The 19,971-nt window shown below is 36.3% G+C and overlaps 1 protein-coding gene across 3 annotated transcripts; it reads right to left on the bottom strand.

Moving 5' to 3' along the window:
- Positions 1-108: 108 nt before the first annotated feature.
- Positions 109-19,894, bottom strand: LOC140755542 (uncharacterized). Of its 3 annotated transcripts, none has more exons than XM_073090825.1 (17): positions 19,692-19,894; positions 19,332-19,475; positions 18,301-18,426; positions 16,570-16,705; positions 15,868-15,968; positions 14,844-14,982; positions 13,714-13,889; positions 12,188-12,382; positions 10,786-10,874; positions 9,560-9,682; positions 7,241-7,348; positions 6,204-6,306; positions 5,649-5,767; positions 4,738-4,846; positions 2,910-3,008; positions 2,249-2,365; positions 109-1,561 (listed from the first exon to the last, which is right to left on the bottom strand). In XM_073090825.1, the coding sequence occupies exons 2-17, from the start codon at positions 19,458-19,460 to the stop codon at positions 1,409-1,411; spliced, it is 2,022 nt and encodes a 673-aa protein (XP_072946926.1). In that variant the 5' UTR covers positions 19,461-19,475; positions 19,692-19,894; the 3' UTR covers positions 109-1,408. The 3 variants fall into 3 exon arrangements, with proteins under 3 accessions (XP_072946926.1, XP_072946924.1, XP_072946925.1); XM_073090823.1 differs by having other exon boundaries at positions 13,714-13,892; positions 19,692-19,893; XM_073090824.1 differs by having other exon boundaries at positions 13,714-13,892; positions 14,844-14,979; positions 19,692-19,893.
- Positions 19,895-19,971: the final 77 nt, after the last annotated feature.

Raw genomic sequence — 19,971 nt, 5'->3', positions numbered from 1 at the left:
ACATGTCCTTTTCTACCGTACCGTTTTCATGGGATAGATAAAAACTGTGAATGCAAGCGAAGCCGCCAGTAAAAGCTAGTTAAATTGTATCATAAATAAAACCAAACATGATTAATCTCAATTTATTATAAAACTTATTACAATAATATTAAATACTTTACAATACTTTTTGTAGTTTCATTTTATTTTTATAAATATATAAGTCTTATTATAATCTCATTTTTATTAATTAGCAAACAAACAGGTAGTCCATCATCATCATCATCATCAACCCATTACTGTGCCACTGCTGGGTACGGGTCTCCTCTCAGAATGAGGATTAGGTCATAGTCCACCGCGCTGGACAAGTGCGTATTGGTAGACTTCACTCACCTTTGCGATATTTTAAAGATTTCTCAGGTATGCAGGTTTCCTCACGATGTTTTCCTTCCTTTAAGCTAGTGATCATTAATTTCTAATACGCACATAATTTTGAAAAGCAGTATGTGCCTGTTTGAACCTCGGACCCTTCGGTCAAAAGGGCGAGTTTCTTAACCACTAGGCTATCACCGCTTATGCATGCAGTCCACCTGATGGTAAGTCACTGTACGGACATCTGTACAACTCCATATAGAGCAGACTCTACCCGTACTCCAAACATGAGATTTTACGTTTTGACAAATATGACTGTTTTGGTATTTGTTTACGTATTTGCCCATACAGTTTCCAATCAGCGCCCCTAGCGGATTGTATCAGACCTATAGTGTCAGTAACGTAACATTAAATGTCTAAATTGACAAAACGGCGCTTTATGTTTTGTCTCTCTTTTTTGCGAACATGTGAGGCAGACAAAAAGACTTGAGCACTTACTTATTGTTAGGTTTACTTAAAGCAAACGGAACAGAATAATGGTTTGAGTAAACGTAACGTAAAATTGTGGGATGTTTTGAAAACTCATGGTAAGGGTACTGAAGTCGATCACATGTTGCCACGTAAGGACAGGTCGCCTCATATGTAAGTCAGTCACCACACACAGACCGACACACAGAACTGCTTCTAGAAATAGGTGTGACGGTGGTACCCTCAGTCCTCTCATATGTAAGTTTTCTGTACACTTGTATTTCTTTTTTTCATGTTCTCTAATCTTCTGCCATATTAATTTCTTTTTAATAGTTCTCGTTCCTTCACTATCCAAGCCACTCAAGAATAGTGCAGTCTTTTTCATCTTCTGTGATATTCTTTCCTTCTTATCCTCTCTTCTTAATACTTATCTTTCCTTCTTTATCCTTCTTTCTGAATCACTCAAGAATAATACACAGTATTTTTCACATGCTTCTTTTTTATTTCCTCTTCTTAAATCTTCTCTTTCCCTTTTTTAGACAGTCTTTCACATCTTCTTTAATCTTCTCTATCCTTCTATCCAAATCACTCAAGAATAGTACACAGAGTATACACCAGTGATCAGCGGCATTATCTGTTCGTTGGAGCAGTCGCTCTGCGGCGGGTCGTCCGTTCGATTTCCGTCTGGTTTCTTCTTCTTATTACAGAGCGGGTACCGTTTCGATTTTATGTTGAGATGCACCTGTAAATAAAAAATATTAAATCTAAGTACTAAGGTTCTTTACAAATATTGTAGTTATTTATGATTTGTTCTTTGAAAATGTGTTTCTAGTAATACAGTTTATTTCTATTAGAAAACTTATGTAATTTTATTTATTTTGTATATATTCTCATTTACTTTAAAATTACAACACATTTCCATGTTGACTCCGGCGGCACCACCTCCACCTATTTTTGTTATAACAGCAGTGTAGCGCCGCTGTGTTCTGGTTTGAAGTGTGGTAAGCGACATACTTATCCGAGGCGTTCCAGCTTAGTCCTCAGGGGTAGCGGCGCATCTGTGACCGACCACAGATAGGAATCTAATCCTATCTGGGGTTGAGTAAATGTGAATACGGCAGTAGCTTACCATCAGGTGGACTGCTCGTCTGCTACTCCTATCTTATATATAAAATTCTCGTGTCACAATGTTAGTTACCGTACTCCTCCGAAACAGCTTTACAGATTTTCACTAAATTTTATATGCATATTCAGTAGGTCTGAGAATCAACTACTATGTATTTTTCATACCCCTAAGTGATAAGGGTTGTTCACCCTTAACATTTTTTTATTTATATAGCAACACAACGTTTGCCGGTTCAGCTAGTACTTTTATAACATTTTTTCTTATTTGACATACATAATATTAGTAAGATAAGTACCAAGTTACCTGTCTATGATGTTTATAAAGATTGGACTGCTGTGAGAAGGTCGTAGGGCAGTATTCACATATGAAGGGTCTCTCGCCCGTGTGTGTTCGTATGTGGGACTCCAGTTGCACTTTTGTCTGTAAATAATACGTGATAAATTAATAATAACATACACTTCTTTTGCAGTAAGACATCTTTATATTTATTTAGTTTTTATTATTAATTAACCAACCAATCAAACAAACTTTCGAAGCAAATCAATGAACCCATCCTGGGGCCGATCACTCAATATCGAGCAATCAACCAAGCAAATTATTGATCGGTTAATCAAGTAATTAGTCAGCATATTGGTCGGGCGGTCAGAGAGCCAATCACTCGACCGACCGATCGATCTACAATCAAACAAGCAAGCAAATATTCCATAAGTCAATCAATCAATCGCGGTCGGGTAAACAATCTATCAATCAGTAAGCATATTGGTCGGGCGATCAGAGAACCAATCACGCGACCGATCGATCGATCTACAATTAAACAAGCAAGCAAACAATTCGTTAAGTCAATCAATGAATCGCAGTCGGGTAAAACACAATCAATCAGTCAACATATTGGTCGATCAAAGAGACAAACACTCGACCGACTTATCGATCAACCAATCAGTCAATGAAACAAATAAACACTCACCGGGAAACCCTTTCCACAGTGATGACACATCTTATTGTTCGGTCTTCCCTTATGCACGTTACGTACATGCTGCTCTAACCCCACACGATTCTTTGACGTCTGGAAACAAGAAATAATCTATATACTGACACATTATTTGAGTAGAAAGGTGGCAGAACCGAGTATAGTGGACGTAAAACTGCTAGTCCGCTCTGAATTTAGAAATGAATCGCGTCGCCATAGCAAATTGTATGACTACACCTGCTCGCAACAACTTCAGAGCGGGCTAGCAGTTTGGGGATAACTATACAGTTCTACGCCTTATTCAATCTATCCTATTTTTGCGTACCAACATTAAAATTTGACAATGTCTAGTATGAATAAATTATCAAATTTCGATCGTTAACTTTGAATCCAATTTGCGATCATAATTGAACTTTGGTAACGGAAGATCTCCCTATGTGCTAGGTGATCATACCGGGGGAGCGGCCGTGCTCCGACAATCTCAGTTCGGAGCTTGTATATATGCAAGATGTTGAGAAAACTTCGATAGCGTGATTCAGAATACTCGTGGCGCCATCTCTTGACGAGTAGCGGGAAGTCGCCATTGCCATTTACCCACATCTTCATACGCAACGAATGTAGGAAGACAAACGCTGTGAGTTCTGACCCTAAGGGAACGTACCCATTAGACTTGAGTAGCTCGCGAGTGAAAGATATAAAAGATATATATCTTCACCAAAGAGCTAATAAACTCCGACGAATTTGAATTATATCTTTATATCCGCGTCACATGGTTGAGTTCATAGGTCCATACGATTCCGGATATAAGATCTTCTTCAACTCAACAGTTTTATACTCGCTCACGAGTGAGTTATGAGTCAAATGAGCGACTGACTGAGAGAGTCTGATTTGAGTCAAATGCATTACGTATTAAACACTAATTAAAATCTTTTTTCTTTGCTAAGAATATGAAAATAGGGATATACAAATAGTGTTGGCTGTGAAATTTATATATAATTTCTTGCCAGTTTTGTATTGATTATAGGAATCAAAAATGTTGTCAAGACATTTTGATCTGATTCTCTGATATACTGATATAAAATGTCGCTTATATCTTTACAGAGCTACTGAGCTAAAGTGAGTTACTGAGCTAAAAGAGTGATATATATCACTGAGTTGAAAAGATATATCTCTCTCTTTTCACTTCAGTGATATATAATGCGCACCTCTAGTACCCATACTACGTGACCTATTTTTTATGAAATATGAAATATATATTTATTTGTATAGGCCAACGACGGCACTTACAAATTGTCAGTTACAATATTTTTCTTAGACTACTACCGGATCGGAACGCAACCTCTACTGAGAAGATCCGGTAAGAAACTCAGTGGGTTTGTCTTTTTTTTTAATAATAATTATTCTCTTTTTTTTAATGCCATTATTTTTACATACAATTAATAAAGCATTAGCTCCAGTATCTTGCTTTACATTTATCTAAAAAAGAAGTTTGTTCAGCAAGATACAGACACTTTGACATTTTCTTAATTTTAATATTTTTAGACCCCTCCCCCCCTAAGGTGACCACCCGTAGTATATGCTAGGACCCCTCCCCTCCTCAAATTGTTACGTAGTATTGCGAATGTGATTTTTTTGTGAAGCTTTATACAGCTTTATACAACGACATTATTGTATACGCCTGTAACACGGATTCTCGTTGACTTGCTTGCTTGCGAGATTTCTCTCGATAAGCAAGCAATGTAATTTAGCGTAATATTTTAAAGACCTCCCTACCCCCCCTAAATGGGTCACGTAGTATGGGTACGTTCCCTAAGATAGGACATACCTTTTGACAAATATGACACTGGTATGTACGGTGTAGATGTTTTTCCTCGATATGGTCCCGTAGCTTCGTTTTATCAGCGAATCGCCGGTTGCAGTGGTCACAGATGAATCTAAAAGAAATATTATTCACATTTTTTTATTTAATTATCATTTATTAAATAAACATCTTAACTATTAATCATTTAATTGAAATATTAATCAATGAAAATCAATAAATTGATCGTTTAATTGAATTTCACGATGTACATAAAATGTTAACGATTTATAAATTAATTGAACAAGTAATAAACCTTCACTATTATTAATTATTAATATTTAATATATTCAACTTCGTGAACTTTCAAAATAATTACGTATTCACCTACTGTGTTATATTAATAACTAATAACTTCATGAAACAATTTTATAAATCAGGTATTAATCAATTAATTGATAATTTACAAATCCTAATATCTAATCTAATCTAATATTATAAATCCGAAAGTAACTCTGTCTGTCTGTCTGTCTGGTTGTCTCTTCTTCAAGCCTAAACCACTGAACCGATTTTAATGAAATTTTGTACAAAGATAGTTTGAGACCCGAGAAAGGACATAGGATAGTTTTTATCCCGGAAACCCCACGGGAACTAGGGATGGCGATCTAAGATCGATTAATCGGAGAATCGATCTTTTGGACTAAAAAAATCGATAATTTTAATCGATATTAGTAAGGATTGAATCGTAAGCATTTGATCAAGTGATGATCTTTAGCAAAGTTGTTGTCCATGAGCCCACGAAGCCAGATGGCGCCACTGTCATTCCAATGAAGGTGCGAATTTTCAGTTTTATGTATGCTAGTATGTCATATTATTTTATTTTAAACGCGGGCGAAGCCGCGGGCAAAAACTAGTTTTTAATAAAACTAGCAACTCACTTGAGCTGATCATGTGTGACGTGTTTCAAGCTGTTCCTCAAGTGTCGTTGTAGAGAACACAGTGAGGAGAAGCCGATATCACACTCCGCACAGTACGCCCCACCAGCCGCCGCTTTACTCTGTACAAATTTAAAGAAAGATAGATTTTAAACAAAGTATAGTTATCGCCAAACTGCTAGTCCGCTTTGAAGTTGTTGCGAGCAGGTGTAGTCATACAATTTGGGTTCTGTTTTTATCAAATAAAAGCAAATCTATTTGTTTTTATTAAAAAAAGGTTCTTTACAGAGCACGTTTTGAATGTCAATATAACTACCACCACTTCACAAGGTGTTTCGTTATGGAGAAGATTTTTTAAAAAATAAATGTTTTATACAACAATGACAAACTTAACCTAATGGTACATATGGATCAAATTTGCATCTTGTAATATAGGTATACTCAGCGCCAACCTGCAACAACTTCAGAGAGGACTAGCAGTTTGGCGCGGACTATATCTTTCTTTCTTCTATCTCTTTCGCACTGTTTTTTATCACTCTTATAAATGACATACGTTACCTTAATATCATGTTTCTCTAAATGCCTCTTCAGACTGGTTTTCCACCTGAACACCTTATCACACACGGTGCAAGGGAACGCGTTCTGGTACTCGTGGACTGAACTGAAAATAACATGAAACATTTATAGATATACATCACTACTGTCTACATCGAATCTCCCCGAAAACATCAGGAAAGCTCCAAGCAAGGAGCGCGTTCAAGAAATTGGTTCGGGAACATTTCTTACGACAACCGTCCAGCATAAACGCTTTCTAAACGCTTTCTACACTCACAGCCCCACACTAGGATTCCCTGTGTCTTGGTGCCATGGACACACACATAGACAAATACACAAACACCCGGACCCAGAAACAGAAACCTAAATTCATCATTTAGATATCTGTCTGGCCGGGGATCGAACCCGGGACCCTTTGCGCGTCAGACCGGCATGGTGACCGCTCCGCCACGCGGGTCGTCAATTGAGTCTTACTTTTATAACTTTTATATATAATGATTATTCTTTATGTGTATTTATATATTTATTAGTATTATGTATGTATGTATTTATTTATATATATTTGTATGTATAATATGTCTCAGTTTATTCAGGCTAAGTTTATTTTATTTTTGTGTAAATACCTACCAGATACTGTCGCCATCGCCCAGGGTTGACTGGCAGAGAATGCCATTAGGCATTAAGTCCGCCCTTGTCACCCTTAGTTTAAGGTGTTTCAAAATTAAATAAATAAAAATAAAAAAAAATCTATCTAATACCTTTAAACGAGCAATCCGAAATGACAGACCCGCGTGGCGGAGCGGCCACCATACTCTCACCTGACGCGCAAAGGGTCCCGGGTTCGATCCCCGGCCAGACAGATATCTAAATGATGAATTTAGATTTCTGTTTCTGGGTCTGGGTGTTTGTGTATTTGTCTATGTGTGTGTCCATGGCACCCACGACACAGGGAATCCTAGTGTGGGGCTGTGAGTGTAGAAAGTGTATTTGTTTATCCATATATCAACGATCTCGGAAACTCACTCGGAAATAATACTCACAGCCTGTGGTTCATGAGGCCAGCTCGGTGGCTGAAGGTCTTGTCGCACTCATCACACTGCACTCTCGCCTTGTGTGTGTCCTTGTGGTACCGGTGTGTGTCTATTGAGCTGCGGACAAACAATACAATGACTTCATCAAATAATTTCATCATCATCATCATCAACCCATTACTGTCCCATGGGCTGAGCCAGCATTCTGAGAGGAGACCATTGCTGGGCACTGGTCTCCTCTCAGAATGAGGATTAGGCCATAGTCCACCGCGCTGGACAAGTGCGTATTGGTAGACTTCACATACATTTGAGATTTTTTTTTTTTTTATAAATCTCAGGTATGCAGGTTTCCTCACGATGTTTTCCTTCACCGTTTAGCAAGTGATAATTAATTTATAATACGCACATAACTTTGAAAAATCAGAGGTGCGTGCCTGGGTTTTGAACCTCCGACCCCTCGATCGAGAGGCCGAGTTTCTTAACCACTAGGCTATCACTGCTCTTAAATCATCATCATTTAGCAGCATCAGATAATTTACTAATAATTAATATAGGCTAGTGGTATCGTTGTCAACCCATCACTGTCCCACTGCTGGGCACGGGTCTCTCAGAATGAGGATTAGGCCATAGTCCACCGCGCTGGACAAGTGCGTATTAGACTCATAGACTGTTGAAGATACATATATAAACTCAAAGTAGATTAATGTACAGATTCCAAGTAATATATCGTGATTAATCCTGCAAATTCGTTTATATTATCCTATAACTCCTTCATAGACTTAGAATTTTCTATGAGTGCACTTTACACACCCTTGGAAATTTAATTTAGAACTTGCTTGTGAGTTCTATAACTATTTAATAGATTTCCTCACGACGTTTTTCTTCGCCTTAAAATAAATGTTTTTTTTTAATACGCGTATTACTTTAAACAACCTCGAAGCCCTCGGTCGAGAGGCAAAGTTTCATCCACTAGGTTATTACTGCTCGAAATTTTGGTAAACAGCTTAAAATCCGAACATTATGATTATAGATGACAGCAGTGTCAAAGGCAGTGATAGCCTAGTGGTTAAGAAACCCGGCCTCTCGATCGAGGGGTCCGAGGTTCAAATCCCAGGCACGCACCTCTGATTTTTCAAAGTTATGTGCGTATTAGAAATTAATTATCACTTGCTTAAACGGTGAAGAAAAACATCATGAGGAAACCTGCATACCTGAGAGATTTATAAAAAAAAAAATCTCAAAGGTATGTGAAGTCTACCAATACGCACTTGTCCAGCGCGGTGGACTATGGCCTAATCCTTATTCTGAGAGGAGACCCGTGCCCAGCAGTGGGACAGTAATGGGTTGATGATGAACAGCAGTGTTAAGCGCTGCTGTGTTCTGGTTTGAAGTGTGGTAAGAGTGATATGCTTATCCGAGGCGTTCCAGCTTAGTCCTCAGAGGTAGCGGCGCATCTGCGGTCAACCTCAAAAAGGAATCTAATCCTATCTTGGTTTAATTACAGATGTCCATAAGGCAGTAGCCACTTGCCATCAGGTGCACTGCATGCTCGTCTGCTACTGCTATATTATGAGAAAAAATATTAAATTTAGAAAATTACGTTATTTGTATTTAAAATTTTGTAATCAAATAAATTAATGTTGCTTAATAATAAATTTGTACGTTAATTAATATGTAATTGATATGGCCTTTTTGCATGGTATTTGTAATGAGTACATAGACTGTCAAGCTTTGTTATCAATATTTTTAAGTTTTAATGTTCCAAAAAGCGTACAAGGCACGCGAGAAAATCTTTATTCGCTGTCGCCCAGACCAGAAGTAATTTTACAAAAAAGTTATAATAAAATATTTAAGACAATAGACATTTTCAATACAAGTAAAAATAGTTTTAAAAAAGAGATACATAAAGTCCTTAATAATCTCCATAGTAGTGACTAAGTAAACGTACAATTGAAATATACATATTATTAGTATATAAATTATAATTAACCTCTTTAGTATATAGATTATTATTCATATGTGTGTGTTTATATTTGAACTTAATTATATATTTATAGTATTTATACCTGTATTTATATATATTGATACCTATTTATAAAACTTACTTATTCGTGCTATTATGAGTTCTTTAAAAAAATGTAAATCCGTAAGTGTCTGTGAGAAATACTATATAAGAAATGTATTTGTATGATTTTAAGAGCTGTGGATTTTGTAATAATTAAATAAATAAATAAGTTATAAGATGATAAATATATAGTAAAATAATTTATATCAAGCATTTTACAATTTTTTATTGAAATATATGTATGTATATGTAAGTTGACTTACTTAGAGATCTGTCCGCATAGATTACATTTATACTCCTTAAGAGATATCTCGTGTGTCGTGTAGTAGTGTTGTTGCATCGCCTTCACATCTATGGTGCGCTTACGACATATACTGCACTCGTATCTGAAAATACACGTTTTAAATATATATTATACTGTTTAAAAACGAAATATAAAGTATAGATAATAATAATAATAAGATTATCTATACTAATATTATAAAGAGGAAAACTTTGTTTGTTTGTTTGATTGTAATGAATAGGCTCAAAAACTACTGGACCGATTTTAAAAATTCTTTCACCATTCGAAAGCTACATTATCCACGAGTAACACAGGCTATATTTTATATGAAATATATTTGATAAATAGATTTTGAGGCGGTACAAAGTTTGCCGGGTCAGCTAGTTGTGTATATAATGGAAAAAGTAAAACAATTAATTTGATTTTCTTTAAACGTAACACACCTTGCGAAGTGGCGCTAGATGTATTGACGTTCGAAGAGAACTCCGTAAAGAACTTATTTTGAATAAAAAAATATTTGATTTGATTTGTTTTGTTTAATGATTAACATTATAATAATGACATTAAGAATGATTTTTAAATCCATACTATAGTGACGGTTTTTAATTTTATTGTAATTATTTTAGGGCTTTCTAATTATAATGTAATATAATCTTATTCATAATATTGATAATTAGCTTTTTTTAATAATAATTACAATGTAGTACCTATGTAAATGATTACATTCACAAAAAATCTTTATATCATTAAAAATAAATATGTAAGCTGTGTTCACCTGTAATTGCAAGAACAGGATTAAACAGTAAATTATGTGTTAGAATAAGGACTGATGGTGTATCTTGTGTTGGTGAACCTTAAGATACATAAATAAATTATTTGCTATTGGATTTGAATGCCTTTGTGGCGCCTTTCCGTTACTCGTCAAGAGATGGCGCTACACGCATTCTGAGTCACGCTATCGAAGTTTTCTAAACATGTTGTACATATACGCGCTGGGAACAGACTGTCGGAGCACGGTCGCTGTCTGAACATGATCACCTAGGACACAGAGATCTCCCGATACCAAAGATTTATATTTATACGGGACTAGCTTTTACCCGCGGCTCAATTCATGACAATCTGTTATGTAAATAAAGCATGAAAGTGTAGTAAACAAATTCACATTTACATTAATATTAGTTAGGATTAGGATAGGTTAGGACTCACCTTCTCATATGCCTCTTATAATGCGCTGTGAAGGACTCCACTGAAGATATTATTGTTTTGCATATAGGACAGCTGTAATCACCAATATCCTGAAAAAAACGTTATAAATTAGAAATACTAAAAACAGGTAATAAAATAATATATGGCATATTAGTAAATTAAATAAAAATAAAACTAAAAGATTATCAAGTCTGGATAAATATGTCTCCCTTACCACACCCTTCAGAACAAAACACAGCAGCGCTTATCAGTGCTGTTATTATATCCTTACTTACAGGTGAATCATCATCATCATCATCATGTCATCATGGATGGAGGTCATCATGTGCGTATAAACTTTATACGACTTATTATAATGGAACCCCATGAGAACAGCTCTCACACTTGTACGGCGCCTTTATTCTCTGTCTCTGTCTACCAACGCACATACAAACATACGTTCACACATACATACAATCGAAAAACATTACCCTCCGCAAATTGCTAAAACAAAAAAACTACTCAATCCTTACACTATGGCACTATACCTTTACTTTCGTATGCTCGAAAAACATTACCCTCCGCAATTTGCTAAAACGATAAAACTACTCAATCCTTACATCTATGGCACTATACCTTTACTTTCGTATGCTCGAAAAACATTACCCTCCGCAATTTCCTAAAAATAGAAATTTATGGCACATAGATTTATATTGTAAGGTTTGAGTAGTTTATAATGTTCATATACCTTTAGTGTCCTACACTTGAAAAACATTACCCTCCGCAGTTTGTTAAAAATAGAAATCTATGGCACATAGATTTATATTGTAAGGTTTGAGTAGTTTATAATGTTCATATGTTTTAGTGTCCTACACTCGAAAAACATTACCCTCCGCAGTTTGCTAAAAAACGATACCTAGGGTGGTAGAACCCTTTGTGGTTCGACTCCGGCACCACCGCCACACCTATTTCTGTTATAACAGCAGTGTAGCGCTGCTGTGTTCTGGTTTGAAGTGTGGTAAGAGACATACTTATCCGAGGCGTTCCAGCTTAGTCCTCAGGTAGCGGCGCATCTGTGGCCGATCTCAGGTAGGAATATCTAATCCTATCTGGGGTTCATTACAGATGTCCATGGGCGGCAGTAGCCACCTACCATCAGGTGGACTGCACGCTCGTCTGCTACTCCTATATTGTAATATTATAAAAAACTAGCTGACCCGACAAACGTCGTGTTGCCATATAAATTAAAAAATGTTAAGGGTGAACAACCCTTATCACTTAGGGGGATGAAAAATAGATGTTGGCCGATTCTCATAGATACCAGATAAGCACAAAAAATTTCATCAAAATCGGTCAAGCAGTTTCGGAGGAATATGGCAACGAAAACTGTTACACAAGAATTTTATATATTAGATATACTTACCGGTGAATGTTTGGTCATCATGTGCAGTTTATACGACTTATTATAATGGAAGCCCATGAGACAGCTCTCACACTTGTACGGCGCCTGGGTATAGCTGTCTCGCTTTGATTCTCTGTCTCTGTCTGCCAACATCTCCTCGTAGGTCAGGTCTAGAGTCAGTATCTTCTGGTTTGGACTGGTTTGAGGCGGTTTTGTCTGGTAAAAAACATCATATTCTTCGTATTACAGAAAAAAACACAGGTTTTAATAATTTTTCTGAAATTATTTTTAAATATAAAAAAAATGTAGTATCAATTGGAATCAATCGGACTGCATGCTCGTTTCCTATTCTTATATATATACTAGCTGACCCCGCAAACGTTGTGTTGCCATAAATAAAAAATGTTAAGGGTGAACAACCCTTATCACTTAGGGGTATGAAAACTAACACTACTATCTATAGTAGCCGATTCTCTAACCTACTGAACATGCATATCAAATTTGGTGAAAATCGGTAAAGCCATTTCGGAGGAGTACGGTAACTAACATTGTGACACGAGAATTTTATATATAAGACTAGCTGACCCGGCAAACTGTGTACCGCCTCAAAATCTATTTATCAAATATATTTCATATAAAATATAGCCTGTGTTACTCGTGGATAATGTAGCTTTCGAATGGTGAAAGAATTTTTAAAATCGGTCCAGTAGTTTTTGAGCCTATTCATTACAATCAAACAAACAAACAAAGTTTTCCTCTTTATAATATTAGTATAGATAAAAATAATGCAGTATCAATTGGAATTATCAATCGGACCACATATTCGTTTCCTATTCTTCTATACATATAAAAATGAATGTTTGTCTGTCATCATTATCAACCCATTACTGTCCCACTGCTGGGCACGGGTCTCCTCTCAGAATGAGGATTAGGCCATAGTCCACCGCGCTGGGCAAGTGCGTATTGGTAGACATCACATACCTTTAAGATTTTTTTTTAATTATAAATCTCTCAGGTAGGCAGGTTTCCTCACGATGTTTTCCTTCACCGTTTAAGCAAGTGATAATTAATTTCTAATACGCACATAAATTTGAAAATCAGAGGTGCGTGCCTGGGATTTGAACCTCTGACCCCTCGATCGAGAGGCCGTGTTCCTTAACCACTAGGCTATCACTGCGATGTTTTTCTGTATGTCCTTTAAATAATCATAAACTATGCATTTGATCATGTGATGATCTTAGCAAAGTTGTTTTACATGAGCTCACGAAGTCTCTGAGTTGGTACGACCAATTTTCGACAGATGGCGCCACTGTCATTCCAATGAAGGTACACATTTTCAGTTATATGTATGTCCTATTATTATTTTTTTCCGAACCAATCCTAACCAAGGGGGTAGATTAAGTATTGAAAGTTATTTTCGATATAAATACCAAATTTTGTTTTCTGTTTCGGGTTTTTTACCCGACTGTCAAGGAAGGGTTAAAACATAGAGGAAGCCGTGGGCACTACTAGTATATTATAAAAAAGTTTTATTTTTGTATGCATACCTTCTTACAACTCTGCAGTCTCTTCACAATCTTCTTTGCGTTTCTCATCTTACTTCTAACCGTCTTCTTCTTAACTTCTAGAACGTTCTTTATCTCCACCTCTATGCCCGGGTCGGAGCCGTCCGATAGATGTGTCGTGTCATCTTCTGTATTTAGGCAGTCTTCTAGTTTCAATTCTTCTGGAAATGTTACAATATATTGGAAAAGGCTTAATTAATGCTATCAAAAATAGAAATCAAACAATAAAACAAAATAGAGGATTTTTGTCTATTTATAGCACTTAGCTAAAAAATATGATAGAAGTAGGAGACGAGCATGCAGTCCACCTGATGGTAAGTGGCTACGGCCATATGGACATCTGTAATCAACTCCAGATAAGAGATCTAAGCTGGAATGCCTTGGATAAGTATACCACATCCGTCAAACCAGAACACAGCAGCGCTACACTGCAGTTATAACAGAAATAGGTGTGGCGGTGGTGCCGGGTCGTACCAAAGAGATCTCTCACGATCTTAAAATCCACAATAATAAATTAAACTATTCTTTACTGTCATTGTGTTGGTGGCACCTTCACCTTCAGTGTCCTTAAAATAGCTTTACAATCCTTATTATAGCAATCTGCAGCTCAATTGTCCTTAAAATTATAATCCTTCATAAAACTGTCTTTAGTACTACTATCCTAATCTTAAATCCTTACCTTTACAATCCATTGGGATAAATTCAATCTCCAATTCAGTTGCTGTTGTATTATCATTGACTTCCTCCACTGTCCTTAACTGCAATCCTTACCTCCACTGTCCTTATCACTGTCCTAATCTTACTAATACTTACCTTTACAATCCTTTAGAACAAATTCAATCGCCAATTCAGTCACTGTTGTATTATCATTGACTTCCTCCAACGTCCTTAACGATAATCTTTACTTCCACTGTCCTTATCACTACAATCCTAATCTTAAATCCTTACCTTTACAATCCTTTGGAACAAATTCAATTTCCAATTCAGTCGCTGTTGTATTATCATTGACTTCTTCCACTGTCCTTAACTGCAATCCTTACCTCCACTGTCCTTATCACTACAATCCTTACCTCCACTGTCCTTATCACTGTCCTAATCTTATTAATACTTACCTTTACAATCCTTTGGTACAAATTCAATCTCTAATTCAGTCGCTCCTGTAGTAACATTGACTGGTACACATGTTGTATTCAATTGGTATTTTAATCGCGGTGGTCGAGACTTTTCTTTGCTATTACTATTACTGTTCTGCTGGAAAATAATAATAGTTAAGTTAGAAACGAGCAGTCCACCTGAAAGTCATTTTAAACAAATATTTGTAACTGTCTGTAGGATGCAATTGCGCGCGTGGATGTAATACATATTTTATTTACAGTACATATTTCGTTTCTATGATGGTTTATTCAAATTTTTTTTTATAATATAAGGGTAGCAGACGAGCATGCAGTCCACCTGATGGTAAGTGGCTACTACCGCCCATGGACATCTGTAATCAACCTCAGATAGGATTAGATATTCCTACCTGAGGTCGGCCACAGATGCCCCGCTACCCCTGAGGACTAAGCTGGAACACCTCGGAAAAGTCTGTCTCCCTTACCACACCCTTCAAACCGGAACACAGCAGCGCCTAACACTGCTGTTATTAGGTAGAAATAGGTGTGGCGGCGGTGGCGATCTCTCTGTGTACTAGGTGATCATGCCTGGGCAGCGTCCGTGCTCCGACAGTCTCAGTTTGGAACTTGTATATGCACAAGATGTTGATAAAACTTCGATAGCGTGATTCAGTATACTCGCCATCTCTTGACGAGTAGCGGGAAGTCGCCACAAGTGCATAATGAAATATTTTACTTAACACATCAAGAAGTATTAAAATGTGGAATAAACTTCCTCCTTAGGTATTCCATGAACGCTATGACATGGGGCTCTTCAAGGTGCAAAAAGAGCTCTCTTTCAAAGCCGGCGATGCATTGGCGACTCTTCTGGTGTTGCAAATGTTCATAGGCGACGGTGACTGCTTTCCACCAGGTAATCTGCCTTATCATTAGGTATAAATATAGAAAAGTATTAACTTCCTAAGTGCGTACATAGTTACTTACAGTTTGAAGTGTAAAATTATATGTAATTGAAATGATTTACCTGTTTCTTACTCTTTTTCTTTTCTTTCTTTGTGTCACTTGTTTGGATATGGTCATTCAAGTCTTCAAGACCATTTTGCGAGTTGTTTTGAATTTCTGAAACTATAAAATAAACTTAATAACTACCAATAAAAAATAAAAAACTAACAACCATTTTTAAGTAAGTAAATATAGTAATAAATAATAAATAAAAATCGCAAAAGACTTGTGATATGTTGCTCTGTCAGATGATAACTGACCCGCAATTGTAGCACTTTGTCCTTTTTGTAGCGCTTTTCATTAGTACTTATTCATTGCATATCCGATGCCCATTTTAATAACATTCTCAATGACTATCTATTATAATTTTCTTTACATTTCTTGATAATATAAGTGATAATAATAATCTAATAATCAACATAATATAATTAAAAATTATTTAATTATAGTCCGCGCCAAACTGCTAGCCCGCTCTGAAGTTGTTGCGAGCAGGTGTAGTCATACAATTTGCTTTGGCGACGCGACTCATTTCTATATTCAGAGCGGACTAACCGTTTGGCGCAGACTATACTTATTTAATTAATTAGTTTACCATTCACACTAATTAATAAAAATAATTAAACTTTATATGTATATAATGTCATTAAAAAATCAGTGAATACACCAGAGGCAATTCGGAAATCGAAGCTTGGACCCCACCTTAAGATAACTACACTAAACTTACCATCATTAAATTCAATCTTTATTTCTTCTTTCACCTGCATATTATTATCATCCGGTGATATCACTACCGGAGCATTTATGTGCACTTTTAATCTCGGAGGCCTGGACACGTCACTTAGGAGACATTCATAGAGATTCTGCAAAATTATTTAAATATGTTGGCAATCAAATTAATTTGGTTGAATTCACCGCCATCTACCGGTTAAGAGGCAACATTGGCGCCAAGAAGAGTGGACGACAGTACTACCATCTATCGGAGGACTTTCGCAACATCTTTATTATCGATGAGAGTAGAGATGGAAGACCGCTATAAAAGTCGAACGATGCACTTGGCAGGTATTCTTTTCCTATTCTTATTATAAGCTGTTACTCTGCCCGTTTGAGGAACGATATTTAATTAAATATAATATAATAATTATAATAAGGTATTGCTATGTAGTATGATGTGATTGTGTAATAAATATATTAGTACTCAAAAGTGTTTAAGTTAAAATTTGTATTATAGGTAGGTAGGTACCCAATAGTGGATTAAGGCAGAGGGTCGTCGGACGCCCGGGGCGGACAGTTGAATGGAGGTCCCAAAAGTTTAAAAAAATTATTTGATTTTACAAAATGACAAATGTGCCATAGAATAATTCGCCTGTGATTTGTTGACCATTTTTTTTCGCTGAGTGATACACATCACATGGATTGTTTGGTTCTGACAACCCCTTCTTTTTTAGTAACTGTGTTTGGAGGCACCCCAGAATCAGGGGCCCGCGGCGGACCACCCCTTCCACCCCCCCTTAAGCCGCTAGAGAGTCGGTGTCAGGGTTTCTGGGCCTAGGGTTCAAATGTGTACAAGTTTCCTTGTAGACATTTGTAAAAGCTTAAAAAATTACATCAACTTCTTAAACTGGGCCTCATTCAACATTTCCGCTTCTGATTTCATGCAGTCCACCTCATGTTAAGTGGTTATAGCCCATGGATATCTGCAATCAACTCCAGATAAGATTAGATTCCTACTTGAGGTCGGCCACAGATGCGCTGTTACCCCTGAGGACTCTTAATAAACTAGAATGCCTTGGAAAAGTATATCTCCCTTACCACACCCTTCAAACCAGAACACAGCAGCACTTAACACTACTGTTAAGATAGATTACTAGATAGAAATAGGTGTGGGGGTAGTGCCACCAGAGTCTAAGCAAAGGGCTCTACTACCATGTCGGAATATTTTCAAATTGCAATATAAAATATGGGCTTGGAGGATATTACATATTTATGAGTTTGAAAAAATTAAGGGTAAGTAAAGATTTTCCCTTCCATAACTCTATAAATGATAAGCAGTGGTAGCCTAGTGGTTAAGAAACGCGGCCACTCGATCGAGGGGTCCGAGGTTCAAATCCCAGGCACGCACCTATGATTTTCAAATTTATGTGCGTATTAGAAATAATTTATCACTTGCTTAAACGGTGAAGGAAAACATCGTGAGGAAACCTGCATACCTGAGAGATTTATTAAATAAAAAAAAAATAAAAAAAATGTCAAAGGTATGTGAAGTCTACCAATACACACTTGGCCAGCGCGGTGGACTATGACCTAATCCTTCTCATTATGAGAGGAGACCCGTGCCCAGAAGTGGGACAGTAATGGGTTGATGATGATGATAAATGATTTATTGCTGAAACATAAATAGCCAATCAGCCAACATCATAAATTACTTATTTATTTAATTATTATATGTTTACCTCACCTCATGTGTGTACGTCTGTAAGATCCTGTAGGAATCCTTCACTTGTTCCCGGAATGACAGCACCTTCCGGAGGACAGCCTCGCACTCCCAGCATATAACCGGTGCTATCGTAGGATTGTTGCATAGCTGTAAATAATTAAATACAAATTAATTATCACTTGCTTTAACAGTGAAGGAAAACTTGTGAGGAAACATGCATACCTGAGAGATCTTAAAACAAAATTCTCAAAGGTATGTGAAGTCTACCAATATGCACTTGTCCAGCGCGGTGGACTATGACCTAATACTCATTCTGAGAGGACACCCGTGCCCAGCAGTACGACAATAATGGGTTGACAACAGTGAATTTAATAATCATGATTATGCCTATTCAGTAAACAATTTTTATGTATTATACAACTTTTTTAACACGCTTTTATTAGCTTGGGTTGTATGTATGTATGTAGGTATGTATGTAAGTAACAAGTAACGGAATCTTTGAACCCGATTTCTATCCACTTTGAACGTTCAGTTTAATTCAAAATTTTGAAGAATTATCAAAAACCGATGACAATACACAATTTTAATAATTTCGTACTATTGTCCTTATCAACATCCTCAGGATTAACGATTTTCGAGGCGAGATTGTTCGAGCGCCTTAGAGAAAGTTCATCGCAAGTTACTAGATTGCATATAATTATTGCTTTTTAGTTTCAATAATTTTAATGTGATTTTTAACACAATTTATAGGTGGTTGAAGCAGTAAGTTTTGATTAAGGTGTTACCACCGCTACTGCAATTTCTGGCATAAAGCAGTTCTGTTTTACTAGAAGGGGACCATCTTAGTGCGTACATGTCAACACATGTGATCAGCTTCAGGTAGAACCTGCTCTATATGGAGTTGTACACATGTACATACAGTGACTTGCCATCAGGTGGACTACCTACTCTTTTATTTTATTGAAATGGTACATGTATATCATTTCAATAAAATAAAAGATAAGAACATATAAAACTATAAAGAATTTGCCTCAAAAGGAGTAGTTACTTACAGGTATTTCATTAAGGGTGTCCAAATAATACTGTTTAAGTTTATCATCCCTTATTTCATGCAAGGAACGCCCAACGCATAAGCATGCCATGCAAAGCATGGACTGTGCTGTATCCACACCTTTCTCCATAATTAAAAAGTGTACCTGAAAATAGGTGATTTACTTTCAAAATTAAATAATTTAATTCAAAAATAATTTAATTGGACTTTCTATTATCCTTTAAGTTTTTATGAATGAAATTTTAAATATAAGTAAGCCCGATCATATCGTAAGAATAGTCCCATTTAATCGCAATAAAAATAAATCATTTGAAAAGTATTTACAGATATAACTTTCGCTAAGTAAATTTACGCTATTTACCTATTTTAGGACATAAAACATTACATTCCTTATATAACACCATAAACACTTTATATTTTAAATAAACTTCACACAGGATTGATTATTTGTTTATCATAAAATTCATAAAAATTAAAAATACTACGAAAAAATACAAAATAAATTAAAGTAGGAAATAGAAACGCGTCCACCTACTATAACAAAATTGACGGATTGTTTACCAATGCTGCCAGCTTCATCAATTATTTTCCCCATAAATGTAATTCAAAATTGCGAACAGCAGTCAAAAAGTCTATTATAA

This window comes from Epargyreus clarus, unplaced genomic scaffold, assembly GCF_041222505.1.
Source record: "Epargyreus clarus isolate Ecla_fem2 unplaced genomic scaffold, WU_Ecla_fem_2.2 ptg000033l, whole genome shotgun sequence".
NCBI lineage: Eukaryota > Metazoa > Arthropoda > Insecta > Lepidoptera > Hesperiidae > Epargyreus > Epargyreus clarus.
The sequence above is the reverse complement of the archived record's forward strand: the minus strand, read 5'-3'. Positions and strand labels throughout refer to the sequence as shown.

Excerpts from the sequence above, each read along its gene's own strand:
- LOC140755542 (XM_073090823.1), bottom strand. The coding sequence starts at position 19,460 with ATGGAGAAAGGTGTGGATACAGCACAGTCCATGCTTTGCATGGCATGC. Across the intron at positions 13,893-14,843 it reads TGTACCAAAGGATTGTAAAG|AAGAATTGAAACTAGAAGAC; the intron begins GTAAGTATTAAT and ends TAACATTTCCAG. Across the intron at positions 3,009-4,737 it reads AGTGTCATATTTGTCAAAAG|ACGTCAAAGAATCGTGTGGG; the intron begins GTATGTCCTATC and ends TCTTGTTTCCAG.